The 21,231-nt window shown below is 51.7% G+C and overlaps 1 protein-coding gene across 1 annotated transcript; it reads left to right on the forward strand.

The window, feature by feature from the left end:
* Positions 1–640: 640 nt before the first annotated feature.
* GLIPR2 (GLI pathogenesis related 2) lies at positions 641–20,910 on the forward strand. Its single transcript, XM_012524689.4, has 5 exons — positions 641–781; positions 10,179–10,287; positions 10,649–10,752; positions 12,585–12,662; positions 19,355–20,910. The coding sequence occupies exons 1-5, from the start codon at positions 769–771 to the stop codon at positions 19,513–19,515; spliced, it is 465 nt and encodes a 154-aa protein (XP_012380143.2). The 5' UTR covers positions 641–768; the 3' UTR covers positions 19,516–20,910.
* The last annotated feature ends 321 nt before the right edge of the window (positions 20,911–21,231 follow it).

The following is a 21,231-nucleotide window of genomic DNA, read 5'->3' on the forward strand; positions in this document are numbered from 1 at the left end:
TAGGTTGTTGAGGAGACAGGTCTAGGGCCGGACTTCAGGGGTGGATTCGGCCTGGTCTCAAATGCAGCGAGGGACAAGTGGACAGGTCATAGTCGAGCTGTGGGAGCCTCACGGGGCAGCCCACGCGGAAGCGTCATGGAGACTCCAAACTCTGCCCAGGCCACGCCCCAGAGGGTTTGTCTGGGGAGTGAAGAAACTGGCCCCTTCTCAGACGGAGACGCCCTTCGGAGCCTGCTGTCGCTGGGGAGGGGAAGGGGGCCAGCTCCGGGCTTGAGGTAGTTTGTAGGGTCAGGCCAAAGCAGGGGGAGCACCGACCCGTGGCGACAACAGCGGGAACCGACCCCCGCGCGGTGCCTGGGCCCCTCGGAGAGCGCCAGCCGCTGGGGAACTTCCGGGAGCCCCGGGGGAGGCGTGGGCTTCCCCTAGGGACACCCCCGCGCCGCTCCCGGGCGGGGACCTCTCCGGGCTGAGATCCGCGAGGCCGGGCCGTCGCTGAGGTGCCTTCGGGGCGCAACGAGGAAAGCTGTCGCGAGCAGGCCTCGAGGCTCGCGGGGCGCGCCCGCCTCCTCCGCGCCGCCCGCGGGGTGGCCCCCGGCGCCTCGGGCTGCAGCTGTCGCTGCCTTATAAGGCGGGGGCCGGGCCGCGCCGGGGGAGGGGCCCCGGCCTCCTCGGTCCCGAGCGGCGCGCGGCCGGGGCGGGAGCGCAGGCGAAGCCGCAGCCGCAGCCGCAGCCGCCGCCGCGGGAGCCGAGGAGCGCGCCGAGCCGGCCATGGGCAAGTCAGGTGAGGCCGCCGGCCGCCCGGGCTGCGGCGCGGGCTGGCCCCGGAGCCTCGGGACCCCGGACGCGCGGCGCCCCCCGGCGGGCTGGGGCAGGGGCGCGGATGGAGGCGCGCGCGGGCGGTTTCCGAGGCTGCCGGGAAGCCGGGGAGGCGGTGAGGCCGCGGGCAGAGAGGGAAGGCAGGCGAGCCCGAGGGCCGGTCCCCTGGCGGGCGAGCCCGAGGCGTTGATGGGATTAGCGCCCAGCGCCGGCCGAGGCGTGGCCTTTGCTTTGTTTCAGGAGGAGGACAGAGTTAGAGTTGGAAAAAACCACCAAACTGACAGCATCTCGCTGCAGGGCAGCTTGCCCCATCTAACTCGCCGGAGAACAGCTCTGAGCGTCTTTTGCATTCCTTTCGTTTATTCCTCCCTCGAGGGCGGCAGGAGTGCCAGGCCCCTGTAACAGACTCAGTCTGGCTCCACCCTGGTTATACCGCTGGCCTGTCACAGCCCATCTTCACCACGGTGACTGGGCGGGAGTGGGGGGAGCTTTCTAAAATTCTTACAGAGCGCATCCTGTCTCTCCGAGCCTAAGACCTTCCATCCCATTGTCTGTAGGGTGGAAAAGTGCACACTCTCCACATCTGCTTTCGCCAGCTCTGGGGGTTGGTCATCACCCCCTTACCTGAAGCACCAGCTATCCGGAGTGTATCCTGTCACACTGTTCCTGTCCCTGGGGTTTCTTTTCCTAGCACTCAGCACCACCTCCTCCGGCCTTTCCCTTTTCTCTGGGGCTGCAAATCCTCCACTTCCTTCTAGGCTCTACTCCTTGCCTGGAAGCTCACCCTTGATGCCTCCAGGCAGAGCAACAGCCCCTCCCTTTGTTGCAGCTGCGCCCCAGTCTGCCTGGATGTGTATCCAGCCCTAGACCTGTTTCCCACAGACTCCTGACTCCTGGCAGTCAGAGACCAGGTTTTATCTTGGTAGAGTTTCCTACTCCCAGGAGGCCCTTAAGAAACAGCTGTTGAAGTGAACAGAGCTCAAAAGCCCTGTTTCAGGGAAAATTGGGGTTGTCAGTCTCAGAAGGGATTCTTTTTTTTTTTTTTTACAGTATAAAATCATTTTAATAATCCTATTCATTCACATTTTTTTAATTGACTTTGTAATAATATTACATCAAAAATATATATGTGAGGTCCCATTCAACCCCGCTACCCCACCCCCCCTCTCCCCCCCCAACAACACTCGTTCCCATCATCATGACACATCCATTGGATTTGGTAAGTACATCTTTGGGCACCTCCGCACCTCATAGTCAATGGTCCACATCATGGCCCATACTCTCCTCCATTCCATCCAGTGGGCCCTGTGAGGATTTACAATGTCTGGTGATTGCCTCTGAAGCACCATCCAGGGCAGCTCCATGTCCCAAAGACACCTCCACCTCTCATCTCTTCCTGCCTTTCCCCATACCCATCGTCCACCAGGTCCACTTTTCTCAATCCAATACCACCTCTTCTATGTGGACATTGGATTGGTTGTGTCCATTGCACCTCTATGTCAAGAGGAGGCTCAAATTCCACATGGATGCTGGATGCAATCCTCCCATTTTCAGTTGTAATCACTCTAGGCTCCATGGTGTGGTGATTGTCCTTCAGAAGGGATTCTTGAATCTGTGTTCCAAGATCTGGAGTCACTTAACCCTGTCCCACCGATGGGGCTGGTGTGATACCGGCAGGGGGAGTAAGCTGCTTTCCTGGCCTTGGTCCTACCTCACCTTTCCTTGGGCTGTAGTGACAGGCTTGGCTTTCAGCCCCAGCTCTACTAGTCATGTGCTGTGTGTTCTTGAGCAAGGCTCTTGCTCTCCCTGTGTCTCAGTTTCCCCAATTGTACAATGAAGGTGGCCCAGATGGTCTCCAGTTCTGGAATCCTGTGGTTCTGTATGGAAAGGTGATATAGGGATTTATCTTGTAGTTAAAGAACACCATGATGGGTGGTGATGGGACAAAAGTGTGGCAAATGATAGAACATTTTGAGATTTCTGCGTGGGAAATCAACTCATTTCCCTGCAGATTTGGGAGAAAATCCACTTTCCCTAAAGCTACATTTCATTCCATTGTTTTAGCTTCTTCCCCAAAATCAGTTTTCCAGAACTGCTGATATGCAGCTCTATCCATCCTTTGATCTGGTCATCCATCTATCCATCCATCTCCCCGTCCTTCCTGCCCTCTCTTCAGCCATGCGTCAGCTTTGTACCAAGCGGCAGTCCCAGTGCTGTGGAAGGCATGGCCCCTGCTCTCAGGGGTGTTCATTTGGATTGCAAGATGAATAAATGAAGCCGATTAGGGAGACACGGGCACCACATGGCTCAGTAAGAGGTGGAAAGTAATCTAAGTCACAAGACAGGCAGAGGTGAAGAGGGGTGAGCTCAATAGAGGAAGAGATCTCCTCAGCAAGGAGGCCTGTGGAAGGCTTCCTGGAAGAGGCCGTCAAATCCCAGAAGGTCTTGGGAATCTGGACTCTGTCCTGTGTGAGTTGGAGTGCCACTGAAGGGCATCGATTTGGCAGGACTAGAGCTGTGCCAGTTTGGAGGGTGGATGGGATGACCAGAGAGTAGAGGTGGGGGACTGGTGGGGAGGCTGCGGCGGTCACCCAGGCAAGCGATGATAGCGGCATCTAGGGCAGGGGTGGGGGCTGGAGAAGAGGAGGAGATGCATGCTAGGCATGGAGCTAGGTATTTGTGTATATGTTACCAACCTTTGTAATAGTCCTGCACGGCAGCGATGATTTGCAGAGAGTATTTGCCCAAGCTCCCACCTTGACCAGTAAGTGGTTAAACTGGGATTTGGACCAAGCTCTCTGACTTCCAAACTTCTGTGTTCTCCCTTCTACCACACTGACCACTTGACCCCCTCCCTCCCAGTAGGTGCCTTCTTATCATCTCATAAGAATCTGACTGTCCCTCACTCCACATTTCCCAGCTCCAGAAAGTGCCAAAACAGAAAAGTCTTTAGGGACCAACTAGCCCAGGAATTTTTTACTGAGTGGGGCCATCGTGCAAGGGGCAGCTGTGTGGGCCAGGTCAACCCCCCGCCCCCGCTGTCTCATCTTTTGATTTTGTTGAAGAATTCACTCAAAAGAAAGGACCCCCAGCTTTGAAGACATTCTGAAAAACACGATGTCATCCTTCCTTCTCACAAAGTTGGGGAACCTGGGGCCCAGATGGGCAGGCGCTTGCCCAGTGCCTCAAGGGAGTGAGTGGCTATTCACAATTGAGGCCAGAAAATAGGGGGCCTCTCTGTGGGCCAGAGCAACCTCTCCCCCTGCCTAGGAGAGGAGACAGGGGCAGCCTGGGGCTAATCCTCCAGAATGGGGATTCCGTGTTCCCTTAAGCAGTTGAACAACTCTTCATGAGAGATCACTCTTTCCAGTGGGAATGTGGGAGATGTTTGTAAAGTGGAAAGAGTGGGAGATTTGGAGCAGGGGAGGGGGTGACAAAAGGGCCTGTTCCTAGACCTCAGGCTGATGTGTACCCACTCCCATCCCCCACCCCACCCCCCACCTCCTACCTCCCACCCCAAAGACCTCAGTTTTCTCATCTGTAAATGAGGAGAGGAATCCCATTCTTGTGGCTTCCCTGTGCTGGTATGAGAACCTCGTTCATTTGTTCACTCGCTCACTCAGCAAATATCCCGGCTCTGAGGTACTGAAAGGCATCATCAGAGAGCCACTTAATGCCAGCAGCTCTGCTGACATTCAGAGCGGAGGATCTGACCGGAGCAGGTTCTCCCAAGACCAGGGGCCTTCAGGGCTTGGGCCAGTAGTGATGATAATAATTATATCTGAGGTTTAATAAGTGTTCACTCCCATCCCCCACCCCACCCCCCACCTCCTACCTCCCACCCCAAAGACCTCAGTTTTCCCATCTGTAATTGAGAAGAGGAATCCCATTCTTGTGGCTTCCCATTCTTGAGTATTCCAGAACTCTTCTAAAGCATTTATATGGATTAATTCATTTAATCCCTCACAACAACCCTGTGAGGTGGATTCTGTTAGTCCCATCCTATATATGGGGGATTTGAGGCCCAGAATGATTAAGTAACCTGCCCAGGATTTGCAGCTAGTAAAAAGCAGAGCTGGCTAGGATTGGCCACTTGAATTTCCTGGAACCCAGGCTTAAAGCAGGAGCTACCCATGCGGAACTCATTCTCCCCCGTACCCCAAACCTTTTGTTCTTTCTTCCTGATAAACAAGCAAAACCAGACTTGCCTCAAGAGGGACAGAAGAGGCCTGTTCACCCTTCCTGCCTGGCCCTAACTCCCTTCTGTGGGCCTGGCTGCCACAGGCCCCTTTGATGAGGAGTCTGGAGAGGGCAGAGAAATGAGGTGGGCTGGGCCCTGCGAGGCTGCAGAGGAGAAGGACGGATGGAGAGATGAGCCTGGCCCCAGCCAAGAGCCACGGCTGCGGGGAGGGGCACCACCCACTGGGGGTCCTTATTAAGCAGTAAAGTCTCCAGCCCCAAAGGAACCCTGAAGAGCCCCTAGCTCAGCCCCAGCAGACACAGCCCGGAAGGGAGGTCACTGCGCCCAGGCAGCCCCTTCCATCTTTCAACAGGATGAACCTTTATTTTAAGACCCAAATCTGCCCCCTGTAGCTTCTACCCCTCAGTTCCTGACTAGTCCTCTGGGACCCCTTAGGCAGGCCGGACTATAAAGGGCTTGGCACAGAGAAGGCTCTTGAGAAATATTATTGCTTTTCTCTTCTTCCTTCCTCCTCTTCCTTCAGAAATTTGAAGGTATCTGCCAACCCTGGGCCTGCTTTCCTCAATCCTTCAGCTGACCCCACTGAGCCTAGGTCTGGCTCCCCTTCTGCCTGCTGCCCTGTCTCCTGACCCTTGGGTTGGGGAGTGGGGGCTAAGGGCAGGCCTGGTCCCCTCCCCCCACCCCCATGGGCCTGCCCCGGGACCAGCTGGGCAGTAATCACTCCTCAATCCTCAATTTCCTCATGCAACTTTTAAAAAATGGGTGGGGCTGGGTACAGTAATGGAAGCTCCCACAGTGTGAAAAGTCAGTGAATGAAATGGTTGGTCAGCAAGCAGGTGACCTCTCTGAGCCTCAGTTTACCTTCCCACAAAATGAGGATGGCCATTCCTGCCCCTCCCCCCTTGTGAGGTTTCTGTGAGGGCTCTCCCTGCCTAACCCAGGGACAGGTGGCTTTCTTGTGACTTTTTTTTTCCCTTATGCTTATCTCGTTCTTGAGTTTTTCTACTGAATCGGGTGTGGCTCCTGCTGGGCAGGCCTCTGGCTGGGCTGGTCAAGGGCCATATCTCGCCGCCCTGGGCTGATCTAAGGCACCTGGGCTGTGCCTGGCTGCTGGGGCGGGAGGGGACTCCCAGCACCAGTGTCCCCTCCCTTCCCTGGCCTCCCAGCCAGGGTGGGGCAAGCAGGCCTCCTCCCCTCCAGATCACCAGAAAGCTCTCCTGAGCCCTTCCTGAGAACCCAGCCCCAGGCACCCAGCCCAGCCGGGGATAATGCCCAGCTTTGGCTTCTGGGCCCGAGCTTGGGGTGGGCACAGGAACTTTCACTTTTGTTTCCCTTTTACTTTCCACATTCTGGGAATGCAGTGACCTAGTTTTTAGCAACCTTATAGGTCCCTCTCTGCCAAGGAGACTGCAGGGCCCACAGCACTGTGGGGCCCAGTGTAAAGTGTCCCTGGCCGTCAGGGCTACCCTCAAACTGGCTTCACCTTAGGTATCCACCCACTCCCTTATCTCCACCCTCCTCACAGTCCCAGAGGTCTAAGTGCTTCCACCCTTGCCCTTTCTGGGCCTTTTGCCTCTCATCTCATTCCTCCTGATCTAGGAATACCTCCTCCAGGGAGCCTTCCTTGATACATTCATGGTCGACAGTGCCCAAGCCATTTGGTCTTATGCATATCCAGTGGTGTCCTAGTAGATCAACCATGGCCTGCCTGGGATATGGGGGCAGGAAGGGACTTGAGGATGGGCTTCGCCAAGCCTGTCACCCAGAGGGGTCCCTCCACCACCTAGAGTGGGCGCACCTACATGCCCTGCGCTTACACCTGTGTCTGACTTCTCAGTCTCCTTAGAGAAGCGGATCCTGGAAGCCTGGGGCCAGCTGGCTATCTTGTCTCCCCTCACCCCCACCCCAATGGGACTTTACGGGATCTCCAGATTGGAGGGGACTTGGAGGTCATCTGACTGGGCCTGTTACCCAGTGTCTGAATGTCTCTGAGAAAGGCTCATCTGCTTGATCCTCCCAGTGATGGAGAACTCACTACCTTGCGAGGTAGCCCTTTTGGTATTCAGAAAGCTGTGATTGAGAGAAAGACTGAACTGAAATCACTCACCCTCTGGCTTCATCCACCAGCCTCAGCTTTGCCCTATGGTAGAATTCATCAGGGCCGGCTGCTGTGTCTTCTCCTGTCTCGTCTTCTCCAGGTTGAGCATACCCAGTATTTGCAACCATTCCTTCTAAGATCCTGTTTCCAGCCCCTTCCCCCCTCTTCACTGCCTCTGGATACAACAAATCATCACTGCCTTTCAGACTAAGCAGAGGCTGGGCTGGGTGACCAGTCAGCTGGGGACAGCTCTGCATGGCAAGCAGTGCCCCAGCCAGGGGCCCGTGGGTTTCAGGCTGCCACATCACCCTGCCGATTGATCCCCAGCCAGTTCCCACGAGTTGCTGTGGCTCTTGCCATTTCTGCTTGAGATGTTCTTTACAAGCCTCTGTGACTCCACTGTCCCAAATACTGCATTAACATGCTCAACCTGAACTCTTTGTCTTTCATACCAACAAAAGAAGGCTAGGCCTTCTCTTGGCCACAAGGACCTGAAAGCCGCAGATGGTTTGTGGCTTTGCCCCTCTGCCTTGTGCCCAGTTGGTCCAAGATCTTCATCATTTTCCTGTCTTTGTTCACAATGTCTCCCCATTTCTACCCCAAGTCCTGCCTTCGGGGCCCCACTTGTGGTCCTGTCTGTCCCCCACATTATTGTGACAGGACCTCACCAGACTGCTGCCTGGAGCCCCAGAGGCTTGAAGGACTTGAGGTCGGTGGTACCATTCCTTCTCGATGTTCCATGCAGTATCTTCACCTCTCCTGGTGAAGCTCCCTGAGGTCGAGCCCTGGGCTTCGTCCCTTGGGATTCCCTTTGAGGCCCAATGGGATGTGATTTGAAGGCTCAGCAGACAGGAGATTTGGCCAAGGGGGAGGGAAAGAGGATGCCCTGTGGGGTTATCCCCTCAGCCTCGGGGTGGACAAGAACGGTGACTGGTAAATGTGACTGGAGCAGTGCTTCAGTTTATACCCTTCCTGTCCACACCGACCGCCAGCCCCAGGGGGCAGGTTCCCATCCACTCGCAGCTCACCCAACTGACCCCTGTTTGCACAGAGGGTATTTCCCAAATTCCTAAGGCTGGCACTCAGTGCTTTCACAATCTTAGCCTGGCTAACTCCTGTGCAGTCACCTCCTCACTGTATTTGGTCTCTCTTTTCTGAGTTCTCCTTGCACCTGTGCTCACTTGCTCCTTGAAACTTTTCATAGTTAAGTAAACAGCTGGTGTCTGTTTATGAGATGATCTCTCTTCTGGTGTGTGAGCTCTGTGAGGGCAGGGTGTGGCTGATTTGCCTCTGGACCACGAGCACACAATACAGGCCATAGCACAGAGGAGGCCTTCAGAGAGCAGATGAACAGATGGATGAATGGGTGAATGGGTCGGGGCTGGCTGGCTGGCTAGATGGCTGGCTGGGTGGATGAATGAGTGTAAATTAGTCAGCCAAAGGAGTGCTGATGCAAAGCACCAGAACTCTGTTGGCTTTTATAAAGGGTATTATCTGGGGTAGAAGCTTACAGTCACAAGACCCTAGAGAGTCCAACTCAAGGCACTTCCTCACCCAGTCATTGGCCACATGTTGAAGCAAGATGGTGGGCGATGTCTGCGAGGGTTCAGTCTTCCTCCTTCTTAAGGCTTCATGGTCTCAGCTTCTTCCGATCTCAGCTGTAGGCAGCATAAGGCTTGTCTCTGCCCCTGGGGCTTGTTTCTTTCCAGGCTTAGCTGCTCTGGTCTCTTCACAAGGTCAGATGTAGACAATCAGGCTCATCTCTCTTCCTGGGGCCTCTTTCCCTGTTTAATGAGCTGTTGCTCTTCCTCTGTTTTCTTCTTTTCTGTGTGTTTTATCAACCCACCAAGAGGGTGAGGACTCAACCCCGCACACCCTAATCTTAACACAATTTAATCAAAGGCATCTCAGCTGAATCTAATACATCAAGGATATCATGCCCAGAGGAACAGACCAGTTTACAAACATAATCAATATCTCTTTTTGGAAGCCATAAATAATATCAAACTGCCACAGTGAGGATGCTGGATGGATGAGGATGCTGGATGGATGATGAATCAGAGGATTGGTGGATGAATGGTGGATAAATGGTGGAGGTATGGATGGAGGACGTTGGTTGTATAGATGAACAGAGGATGTGGGATGGATAGGGTAGAAGCATAGAGGATATTGGATGGACATTGGTTGATGGATGGAGGATATTGGATAGATGGGTGGGTGGTGGATGGATGGAGTTCCATTTAAGATCCAAATTGGTATGACTTCTGTCCACTTTTAGAGTTGCCTGCCCCTGGCTTCACGCACTTATTCTCTCCCTAATCCCAGGCCCTTTGACCTTGTCCTTTCTGAGGTCATGACGCAGTTAGGTATAGACCCCATCTCTTTCTGCAGTGCAGTCCTGGGCCTAGCTGACCACCACTTTCTCTTACACCCTCTCCCCTCACTCCACCTCCCCAAAGCTCCCCTTCCATGGTCCTCTTCTCTGTCTTTGTCTATCCCTCTGCCTCTTGGTCCCACCAGCCTAGGGTGGGTACCCCTCCACAGTCAGGCCTCTGCTCTGTGTTCCCAACTCCAGCCCACCCCTCACCTTAGGTCAAGTCAGATTTCCATTGTCCTTCGAACACTTTCTTTCACAAGTCCTGTTGCTGACTGCCCAGTCCCCAACATCTGCTGTGCACCTCTTCCAGCCCCTCCTCCACTCAGCAGCACGCGGTGTCTGTCAGAAACACAAATCCAACCAGCTCATCCCCCAGCTCCCTACCCTTCGGTGGCCTTCCCTTGCCTTGGATAAAGACCCAAGTCCCTAACATGGCCTGTTAGACATTGTATAATCCATGAGGTTTAAATATGAGAGACGTGGAGGCTGATGTCAGGGGTGGAGACAGGATGAGCAAAGGTGTGGGGCAGGGCAGCATGGCGGCCCGTTTGGCAGGGGAGCCGGGCGTGGGAGGGGAGCAGCACCCGTTCTTGTGGCCTGAGGTGCAGTTGTTCTGAAACATGCCGTTCTGCTCTGCTGGGTCTTTCCCCTGCACTGAGACAGTCTCCATTTTGAAATCCTTCCAGCTTCTAAGCAGTTTAATAACGAGGTCCTGAAGGCCCACAATGAGTACCGGCGGCAGCACGGTGTCCCCCCTCTGAAGCTCTGCAACAAGCTCAACCAGGAGGCCCAGCAGTGAGTGCCCGGGCCCTGCAGTGACTTGGGACCTCCACAGTGCTGCTGCTGCTGCTGTCACTGAGGGGCTTTGGGGGGCAGCAGGGACGTGGGTTTTGGGGTCAGACACAGCCAGGCTTGAGTAGCTACTCTGCTGCTTACCTAGGCAAGTCCCTTCATTCCTTGGAGCCTTGGTTTACTGCTCTGTAAAATGGAACTGTGTGAGGCTCGAAGAGGTGCAGGTGTGACGCTCATGCCTATTTCCTCTGAGAGCCCTGGGCAAGGAAGGAAGCTCAGCCCCACCTGTGGGGTCCCTACCTTGGCGGGGAGGGGGGTTTCCATGGACTTGCCCGCTCTGAGGAAGCACCGTGGCCTCTGGCAGGTATTCTGAGGCCCTGGCCAGCACAAGGATCCTCAAGCACAGCCCGGAGTCCAGTCGTGGACAGTGTGGGGAGAACCTGGCATGGGCGTCCTACGATCAGACGGGTGAGTTCCCTTCTTGGCTCTCCTCCCTGCTGCCTGAGCTGGGCCTGGGATGGGGCCTCCTCAGACCCCTCCTGGCCCCCATTTACCCTTCCTGTTGCCATGGTAAGCCACAGGCCCACAGAGGGAAGGGAAACCCAAAGTTCCCCTTTGTGTCTCTCCTAGAGGCTGACTTCCCAGCAAGGGCTCTGATGGCTGGCTCCAGGCCAGGCCTGTGACGGGTGCTGAGGACACAGAGATGAGTCAGACTGACCTTCCCTCACCCCCACTTCTGGAAGGGCTTCCAGCTGAGGAGTGGGGGTGGGCAAGACAGGCCATTTCTGCACAGTCTTAGCCTATTCGGTGGGCACCGGAGCATCATCCCCAGCTACAGAGGAACTGTCCTTTCTTCACCTTGTTCTAGAATGTTTACAGTGCTATTACTTTTATAATCAGAAAAGCAGCAAGAGAGCTTTTTACATCTTGGGGGAAAAAATAACTGAAAAAGACACTTCTTCCATCCAAGCTCTCAGCCTGGAATGGTGATCCCCCCACTGACCAAACATTCTTGAGCTTCCTGGCTTGGGTGACCCTGGAGTGGCTTTTTAGGAAAAATAATGGAGAAAGTGTCTCATTCTCTGAAGCCTTCTCCAAAACCCAGCGAGAATGACTCACTCCTTCCCCGGCCTCACATTCCTGGGAGTTCCCAGGGGGAGGTCCCATCCCGGTCCTCTTGGCTGCCCAGCACCGCCTGACCCTGACGGGGGCCTCCTGCACAGCCCTCTGGGAGAGGTGGTGTGAGCCCCCTCCCCAGGAAGGCCAGGAGCCCGCCTGGGAGGCCTCGCCCTAGCCCGCAGGCTCCTCCCACTCCCCAGGTTTTGTCCCTTGGTGGACCCAGGGGAGCCCAGAGAGGGCAGGGAAGGAGCCTTGAGTGGCCGTCTGGGCTCCATCCCAGGCCAGCTCTGGCTCCCTGTGGAAACCTGAGCAACTTACTGCCCTCGGGCCCCAGTTTCCCCATCTCAACAGAGAGGCGAGCGGGTAGGCGGTCCCTGGCTGCACACTGGAATCTTTTGCAGAGCTTTTAAATACCGATGCCTGGGTCTCCTCCAGGGGTACTGACACAATGGGTCTGAGGAAGACCCCACGGATCAGTAGTTTTCAGGCCCCCCAGGTGAGGCTGATGTGCAGCCAGTGCTCTCCAGGGCCTTGCTGCTCAGGCTGTGATCCACAGACCAGCCGCACCCCTGGGAGCTGGTTAGAAATGCGGGCTCATGGGCCCCACCCTAGGCCTACTGAAATCAGAATCTGCATTTCAGTAAGCCCCCCCGGGTGATTCATGCACACATTCCAGCTGGGAGGTGACTGCACTGAGGTCCCAGGTGCCTAGCTCCGGCCCTGTGATCAGCAGCTCATATCCCTACCTGCTAAGCCAGTGGCCGCAAGCCGTGAGGTCCCTCCTGCCTGTGGTAGCGCCCAGCCCAATTACCTTTCCTCCTGTGACTATTTCAGGAGCCAGACTTGGGGTGGGATGAGGGCAGAGTCTCATAGGCACTCAACCTGTCTCTGGAAGGCACAGCATGCCCTCAGCCGTCTTGTACAGAGGCTCAGGAAGGGAAGGCCTTGCCCAGGACTGCACAGTGAGTCCTCCCGACCGCAGCTCAGTGCTCGTCCCAGCTCCCAAGGCCCTGACTTCAGCCTGGGCACACTCGTGGGCAGGAGTCCCTAGGAGTCTGCCAGGAACATCCAAGATGTTTCAGCTCATTGGCGCTTTATCAGATATGTAACTGTGGGGTGGGTGGTCTGGAGTGAATGGGAGAAGACGGAGGGAATTTTAGAACAGTTTCTTCTCCTTACAGGAAAAGAGGTGGCCGATAGATGGTACAGTGAAATCAAGAACTACAACTTCCAGCAGCCCGGCTTCACCTCGGGGACTGGTGAGTGGCAGGGTCCCACACAGTGGCCGGGCCCTGGGCAGGGTTGCAGGTTGGGTGTCTGGCTTCAGAGAGGAACTAACCTGACAGCCCATCATTTCCTTCCCCCTTTACCTCTTCCATATTTCTCTTTTTAATCTTACCCAAAAGGCAAAGATTTCCATTCCCCCAACACATCCTCAAACACAGAAAGAGAGAGAGAGAGAGAGAGATTGAAAGAGAGATCCCTTGTGTAAGAGCACATAAGCTGCTGATTCTCTCCCATCAGCTCAGAGGTCATCACATCACTGGAGCACGTCATAGGAGGCTGTGGATTTTTAAAGCTGTGTAAGGATGCTCCTCTCCTGCTGTGTACCTTAGCCCTTTAACTGCCTTGCTCTCCAGCAGCCAGAACAGTATTTCTAAAATCCTCTCTGCCCATGTGGCTCTCCTGATTGAACTGCCAGTGCTCCCTGGTGCCACCAGGAAAAGGGCCCCTCGCTCTTCTGGTCTTAATGCCTCCTCCCCTCGCGTCCCCTCCAGCCCGCCACGCTGCTCAGGCCTGGCCTCCTGGGCTTTCCCTCCCTTCACCTCTTCCCTCCAGCTGGAGAAGCAGGCAAGCTTGGGAAGCAGGAAACCTGAATCTTATCTCGGCTCTGACACTGTTAGTTGTGTGACCTTGGGTCGATTCCTGTCCTTTCCTCCCTGAGGGAAAGGGACAAGGTGGCATCCTCTAAGGGACATTCTGAGACCCAGTGGTCCAGATGCAGGGTGGCACCTGCCAGGGAAACCACCAGCCACTCCCTTAGGCCTCCTCCACGGTGAAAGGCGGAAGGTAAAAGGTAAACCTTCAGCTCCTTCAAGCCCAAACAGCCCCAAACAGCCGCTGCTTTGTGCCCTTCCGCTGCTTTGTGCCCTTCCGGGACTCTGCCTGGGGCACAGGATGGGGTGGGGAGGGGCTGTGAGTGCCTCTGACCAGAGGCACCAGGGCTGCCTGGAAAGGGGATTCTCTGCTCACCCCTGTCCCAGCTCTGGGTGGAGCTGCTTGTGGCCGCCCCCTTTCCTCTCACAGGGTTTCTTCAGAAGCAGGAAGTGACAGGGTCCCCGAGCCAGTCACCATTTCCTGTGGTTTGCTGCTCACCCTTTTGGGCAGGGGTTCTTGCAATCCTGTGAGGGTACAGAGGTAGAAGCATCTGCTGAAGCATTCCTCCTCTCATTTTACCCAGACTGCTGCCAGGGCCTTAGTGAGAACTGATGACTCTGTGGCAATTATATTCAAGGAGTAAGAGAGGGGGCAGTAACAGCCTTGTACCACTGATCAAGGACGTGTAAGCAGGCCCTTTTCTTTTAATAAAGAGGAGTATACAGAAAATGTTTCATTTCATAGCTTCTAGGTTTGCTTTTCCCATGAGCAAGATTGACGAACAATCGTCATGTTTCAGAGCAAGTTACTAGCATTGCTCATGTGTGCACACCACTTGACAGTTAGAAGGTGCCACTTAAGCCTGGACACCATTTGAAGGTGGGGCTTTCTTCTTCCCATTTTGTAGAAGAAGAAATTGAAAGCCCACGCAAGAAAGAGATGTCCCAGGGCCCTGCTTCCCCCCCGCCCCCCCCCACAGCTCCTCCTTTTAGAAGGGAATCTCTCCGGACACCTCACAAGGGTCAGCTCTCCATTACCACGCTCTGCCCATCTCACCCACTGCTTCACATCTCACACCCCGGAAAGAGGAAAAGCCCAGAGCACCCAGGCCTTGTGCTGGCCCAGGTGCCAGTGGGCAATGCCTAGGGAGTGACAGAGCCTGAGCCTAAGAGGTGAGCGGGGCCTTGGGTGTTGGTGTCATCAGACCAGTCATCCAGGCCTCGCCCTCCCCAGAGCCTCCGCCCCCACCTCTGCTCACTGCGCAGACCCGGGTCTATGTTATGAGTGAAAGGGCCTTTGCAACATCTCCTAATAGCCTCTCCCCCGTTCCCCGGGTCAGTGTCTCGGGATGAAGGGTGCCGCCAGCAGAGTTCTGTCCTGAGTGCCAAGTGGAGAGAAACTCTCTTAGAATTGCTTCGTTACAGTCTACTTAAATGAGTACGTTTGTTTGCTTATTGTGAATAATTAATGCTTTTACACGACATGAAATTCAAAAGCTGCAAATAGCTATGGAAGGTAAAAAGTCTCCTTTCCATCCACGTCCCCCAGCACACTCCCTCCCTAAAGGCAACCAGTATTAGCAGCTTCATGTGTATCCTTCTAGAAGTATTTGGGTTTATACCAGCATTTATGCACACTTTTTTCCCTTTTTTACACATTTCTCTTTTTTCCCTTTTTTTACACATTGGTGTCAGTCTATGATCTGTTTACACTCACTTTCTTCACACAACTGGTTGTCAAAGATTGTTCCATATCAATACAAAAAGAGCTTTCTCATTCTTTCTTACTGTTGTCCATTATTCTTGTGCAAGGATGTACTGTAACTTAGTAATGTTTTCTCAGAGGTATATTCTAGGAAGTTTGGGTCCATAGCAGGAAAAAGGATGTAATCCTTTTAGAAAAAAAAAAAGATGAGGGGGAGCTCTGTTAGTAGAGAGTTAGAAACCAGTGTGTATCTGATGGTTGCTAAGGAAGTTGTGTCCTGTAATTGATCTCTAAACACCCATCACTTCACTGTGTCTATGGAGACAGAAAACTCCCCAGTGAGAAAGATTACGCAGTCCCTTATGTTTGTAAAGGCTGCCGCAGGCATTCATACTGCTGATGTGCACTTTGTGTCCTTAATCAATTTCTTGGCAACCAGTGGATATGTGGCTGCTGCTTCCTTGTCTGGAGACAGAGAGAGTGGGTGGGTCTCTTGAGAGCAAAGGCTTGTGTGAGAAAAGGCTTGAGCCCTAGTGAAAACACAGCCTACAGAAGCAGTGACACTGGTGAAGCTGCTGAAAACCTGGAGCTCTGACTCAAAAGTAGAAGGACCAGCACTGAACGGGCAAAAAGTGTGTGTTTCTCCTCTGAGAAACTATTCTGAGGTGAAAACCAGAGTTTATTGAGTAATGGTTAAAACAAGTTTATGGATAAATGTAAAGATGCATAATTGCACCTAGGATTTGTTCTCCTTTAATTTTTTTTAAGATTTGTTTTAAGACTTATTTATTTCTCCCCATCCCCTCATTGTTTGCATTTGCTGTGTTTGTTGTGTGCTGGTCTTTGTAGGAAGCACTGGGAACTGAATGTGGGAGGGAGGAACCTAATGGCTTGAGCCAACTCTGCTCCCTGCTTTGTTGTGTCTCTTGCTATATTTTTCTTCTTGTGTCTCTTGTTACACCACCTTGTTGTGTCAGCTCACCACATCTGCCTGTCACATCAGCTCGCTGTCTTGCTTATCTTCTCTAGGAGACACCGGGAACCGAACCTGGGACCTCCCATGTGGTAGGAAGGAGCTCAATTGCGTGAGCCATGTCTGCTTCCCTCCTTTAATTCCTGCTTTCATTGTTTCACCTCATTGGTGATTAACTGTATTGATTAGTGTTTATTAGTTTGGTTATTTTAAAAAAGAATTTAGTAAACTCAAATCCTTTGTGGGTGTAGACAAAGAAATTAAATTTAAAAATTATAAAATGGATTTCAACTATAGAAGGAAAACAAAATTTAATCAACAAAACTTTAAGTTCCTACCATTTTCAAGACACAGTGGGAGATACCAACTTTGTCTCTTCCCTAAAGGATTAGAAGAGGGTGAATACCACTCAGTTGTAGTGTCCTGGTTGTTAAAAACAAATACCATACGATGTACAGTATTTGTACTTAAAAATGGGAATTTATTGGCTCACGGTTCTGAGTGTAAAATGGAGGCATCAGCAAGGAGATGCTTTCTCCCAGAAGACTGTGGCGTTCTGGAGATGGTTGATCCTTGGTCCTTGGTTTTTCTTCACATGGCAAAGCATATGGTGGTGTCTTTTTTCTCTTCTGGGTTCTGCCGACTTCTAGCTTCTGGGTTCTCCCTGGGGCTTCTCCCTCCATCTGGCATTCACTTTGCTTATAAGGGACTTCAGTAATCCTACATTAAAGCCCAACCTGGGGAGAAGATGTGGCTCAATTGGTGAGCACCTGCTTCCCACATGGGAGGTTCAGTTACCAGTGCCTCCTGAAACAACAACAACAACAAGCAAACAAACAGAAAAACCAACTCAGCGTTGCCATAGTGGCTCAGTTTGAAGCCGATTAAATACTGGCTTCCCACATACAAAGTCCAGGGTTCAATCCCCAGCCCCTGGTACCTAAAAAAAAAAAAAAAAAGGCCAATCTGATTCAGTTAGACCACACCTTAACTGAAGTGTCATCTTGAAGAGATTTTATTTACAATGGTCCACACCCTTCAGAATGTGACCAAGACCAAGGACATGTCCAAACTGGGGTACACAATTCAATCCCCAGCACACCTTTTCTTTCTTAAGCACCCTAGGACAAGCTTAGCTACTCTGGTCACCATTTCCCCCTTTCCTTCCTTCTTCTGTCTCTTCCTTTATCAAATATTTATGGAGCATCTTCTATCTGCCAAGTCGGTGCTGAACACTAGGGATGTGGTGGTCAGCATGGCAGACATGGTGCCTGCCCCCACAGAGTTTGCCCAGTTGCAAGACAGGTATTTAGGAATGTGGGTTGAGGGTTACTTTAGCAAATAAATGCCATCCTAAGATATGAAAGTAAATACCCCATTAATTAGATTGGCTGTCAAAGAAGCTTTAGGGGTCCCAAACAGTACAAGGGAAGGGATCAGTTTTGGACCTCTACTGCCAAGAGATGAGAAGAATTTATGACCACTGAGCAGAGAGTACATTACAGCATTGTCTCTTTGACCCCAAAGGGGAAAGAGAGCTAGAAGCTAAGCTCTAAGTTAGCTTCTAGTGAGTAAGGATAAGCAGCTTGAACAGTAAGGAACTGCTGAGAAGTCTCCCCAAGCCTCAGAAGTGCCTGGGTGGTTAGGGCAGTAGCTTTAAAAGGAGCTAGTGTTTGGCTCAGAGCAGAGAGATTTGAAGGAAGCTGTGAATTGTCAAGGTTCAAACTGCTCAAAACATAGAAGGCCTGCATTGCCAATGAGGGCAAATTTTGAGGCAAAGATAGTCCCTCTACATATACGTTCATTGATTGATTCAACAAAAGTTTATTTTACACTTTTCATGTGTCAAACTGTGCCAAAGTATTGGGTATACTTTGGTGAATAAAACAACTTGGTTTCTGCACATGTGAGGCTCACAACTAGTGAAGGAATGAAGCAATAATTGATTGGGCAATCAAACAAGTGTGTCATTGCAAACTGTAAGAATGCTATGAAAGGAAAAACAGGGTGCGGTAAGAATATCTTGGAAGAGGGATGTTGAGGAAATAAAAGGGTAATAATGAAAAGCTTCTCAGAACAAGTGACATTTGGGTTGAGACCTAAGAGTCAAGAAGATGTTGGGCATCAGAAGAGTGTTTCACACAGTAACCAGTGTGTACAAGTGCTCTGGTGCAGGAAATAACCTGCTGTGTTCAAGGAATGAAAAAGAGGCTACCCGGCCAAAGCATTCACTTTCATTCTAGTTGCATGTGGAAGCTATGGGAGGATTTTTAAGCAGGGAAGTGAACAAATACTTATGCTCAAGAAGATCATTCTGGCTACGTAAATGGAAAATGAATTGGAAGGACTAAGGTAGACACAAGAGAACCAGTCAGGAAGTCTTTGCAATTGTCCAAGTAAGAAATATTTGTGGTTGGGAAGGTTTTGGGAGTAAATTGGAGACAAGTGGATAGACATGAGATGTATTTTGGAGCTAGATTCTTCAGGATTTAATGTTGGATTGAAGTGGGGAAGATGAGGGAGATAGAGGAATGCAGAATGACCCCTAGCATTGTATAGATAGAGGAAGAGTTGATGGAAATAGGAGGGCTGGGGAGGAATAAAACAGGGGGGCAGGATGGGTGCAGAGAATCAAAATCAAATGTGAGGTTTGGATAGGTCAAATCTGAGAGGGCTGTGAGCCATCCAAGTGGAAACATCAATAAGGAGTTGTGTCTGGAACACAGAAGAGAGGTTTGAGCTGGGGAAATAAATTTGGGAGCCAGAGAAAGATGAAGTCGCCTAAGGAGGGTGTAGAGAAAAAAGAAGAGTCCAGGATTGAGACCTGGGAAATGCGGGTCCTCCAATATTTACATGTGTGAGAGGAAGAAGAGGAGAAGGAGGAGGCAGCAAGATGGAAGGAATGCCAAGAGAATGTGCATCATGTAACCTAAAAGAGAAGAGTACTTTGGAAAGGGGAGGAGTCAATTGTGTTAAACGTCCCTGAGATGTCAAGTAAGATGACAAAAAGGAGCCATTGGGGAGCAACATGGAGGTGGTTGGTGACCTTGAGGAGGGCAGTTTGAAGGGAGGGTTGGAGCAGGTATCAGGTAGGGTGGCATCCTTATTGTTGCAGTCACTGAGCTTTGTCATAAAACAAAGAAAACTGGGAAATCACAGTGCTTTGGCTATCAGAAAGTGGTGAGTTTAGTTCTATGTGGTTGAGAGGACCTGATGCTTTTGCAAATATCGGGCAGTCGGTGTGTTTTGTCTTGCCTTCCTCTGATCAGTGTCTGAAAATCAGTCTCCCCCAAGCCTGATAAGATGGTGTAGGAGTCTAAGAATCCTTGGAAACATCCTTCTCAAGGCTCTACTGACTGATCTGTTTCCCTCTGCCCCCTGCCTTTTTCTCTACAGGACACTTCACAGCCATGGTATGGAAGAATACAAAGAAGATGGGAGTGGGAAAGGCATCTGCAAGTGATGGGTCCTCCTTTGTGGTAGCCAGATACTTCCCAGCAGGGAATGTTGTCAATCAGGGCTACTTTGAAGAAAATGTCCTGCCTCCAAAGAAGTAATTTATCAAATAATGGGAAGGTGGCAGACTTAAGAGCATGGATATCAAGTGCCTAGAACAAAGATTGAGCTGTGTGTCTGTCCCTGTGGGTATATGTGCTTGTGTGTGTGATGCGTGTGAACGTCTCTTGTACACACACTTGGATATACAGTACTGCATGAACTCATTCTTACCGAAGGAGCGAGTATATGAAGCATTTATCCTGATGGTTTCCTTGACTACAATTATTTAGACTTTGGGGGGGGGGAATCAATTTTAATTTTTTTTGTTATTTTTTTAAGCAAACTTCTTTTGTACCTTTATTACTTATAATCTTAATCCCTGGTCTTTTTGTATTCCAAATGTTTGTGATGCTGAGAAGTGAAATTGATTTTATGTGATCTTCATACATTGTAATCTGCTTTGGGAAGATATATATGGGTCTCAAACCCTCATTTAAATGTGACATAAAACACAGCTTTAACCTTTAAATAGAAAGCAGCTTCCATTGGAAACATAGGTCAGGCAGGGGCTCCATTTCACAAAATTGTTGAGATTTCTCAGTTGTAAGACATGATGTCATCCCACATGCCTCCTGAAATTCTTAATGGGATTGCCAAAGAACAAATGGGGGGAGAAAAGCTTTCCTTCCTTGCATTTTTGTAACTTTAAAGAGTAGCGAAATACCACTATCACCGCCACTCCTTGTCCCCCAGCCCCAAACTTTTTTTATTTTCCTTAAAATCCTCGGGCATTTCAGAGCTCAGGATGCTACCTCTGGTTTCTGGGGAACTGCGCTAGGCCTGAAACTCTCCCCGCCCCCGTTAGGAGGCCCAGGGCCCGCTCTGGGAGAGAGAGCCCCTCACACGGCCTGGGCGCTTGGCCAAGTGGCCTTGGACGGATGAAGTCAGTGAGTGTGGGGGTGAGGGTGAGCTCAGCACCCCGAGAGGAAGCCCTCAAGCCTCCGCCCTCCCCCCACACCCAGGGTGGGGGCCCGGGCCTGTTCCTGACAGCTGTGGCTGCAGCTGTGTGATGTTGCCTCCTGGAATGTGTGACCGGCCCAAATGTTCCAGAGAGATGTCCCAAGCAGGGGCTTAGAGACACTAATTTGGTTCTGTGTTTTGCCTCAAACTGTACGAAGTTCTCCTGAATAGCACTTTCACACTGTCCATAAGGAGGGACCCGCCCAGATGCCAAGGTGAGCAGTCCTGAAACCGTGGCATCTCCATGCCATAAGATAGCAGGGGTGGTGGTGGTAGGGAGTTGCCAGCTTACAGACAGGGGTCTGAGCAGGCCAGCCTTTGAAACATGGCTCCCGATGGTCTGTGTTGCACTGTGAACACAGCTTCATGCTGTGCTCTTCATTTCTTCCAGGGATATCGGCAATAAGACAATAAAATCTTTTTCTTTTGGGTAATTTCTTCCTCCAATGTGTTTCATGCCTGATCTTAACTGGGGACTGAGGCAATCCATGACTCTGAGTTCCTGTCTGGAGTAACTCAAGTCCTTGCCAATCTCCAGTCCCTCCCCTTAGACTATGCTGCTGAGGTGGCCATGTTTTGAATCGTATGACCCACCCCCAAGGGCTGTGGATGAGAGTGGGCCCTTGAGCCAAGGGCATCTAATGCCTAGGCTCGTGATGGATGTCAGGAATTTGAGCAAGGAAATTGGGAAGAAGTTACCAGCTTGCAATGAACTGAAAAAATAAGGACGTCATGAGTTCAAAATACGGTCATGA

Source organism: Dasypus novemcinctus, chromosome 8, assembly GCF_030445035.2.
Source record: "Dasypus novemcinctus isolate mDasNov1 chromosome 8, mDasNov1.1.hap2, whole genome shotgun sequence".
Taxonomy (NCBI): domain Eukaryota; kingdom Metazoa; phylum Chordata; class Mammalia; order Cingulata; family Dasypodidae; genus Dasypus; species Dasypus novemcinctus.

What these genes read in the sequence shown, in the direction of transcription:
- GLIPR2 (XM_012524689.4), top strand. An exon ending in GGCGTCCTACGATCAGACGG is followed by an intron (nt 10,753 to 12,584) that starts GTGAGTTCCCTT and finishes TTCTCCTTACAG; the next exon opens with GAAAAGAGGTGGCCGATAGA. An exon ending in CGGCTTCACCTCGGGGACTG is followed by an intron (nt 12,663 to 19,354) that starts GTGAGTGGCAGG and finishes TTTTCTCTACAG; the next exon opens with GACACTTCACAGCCATGGTA.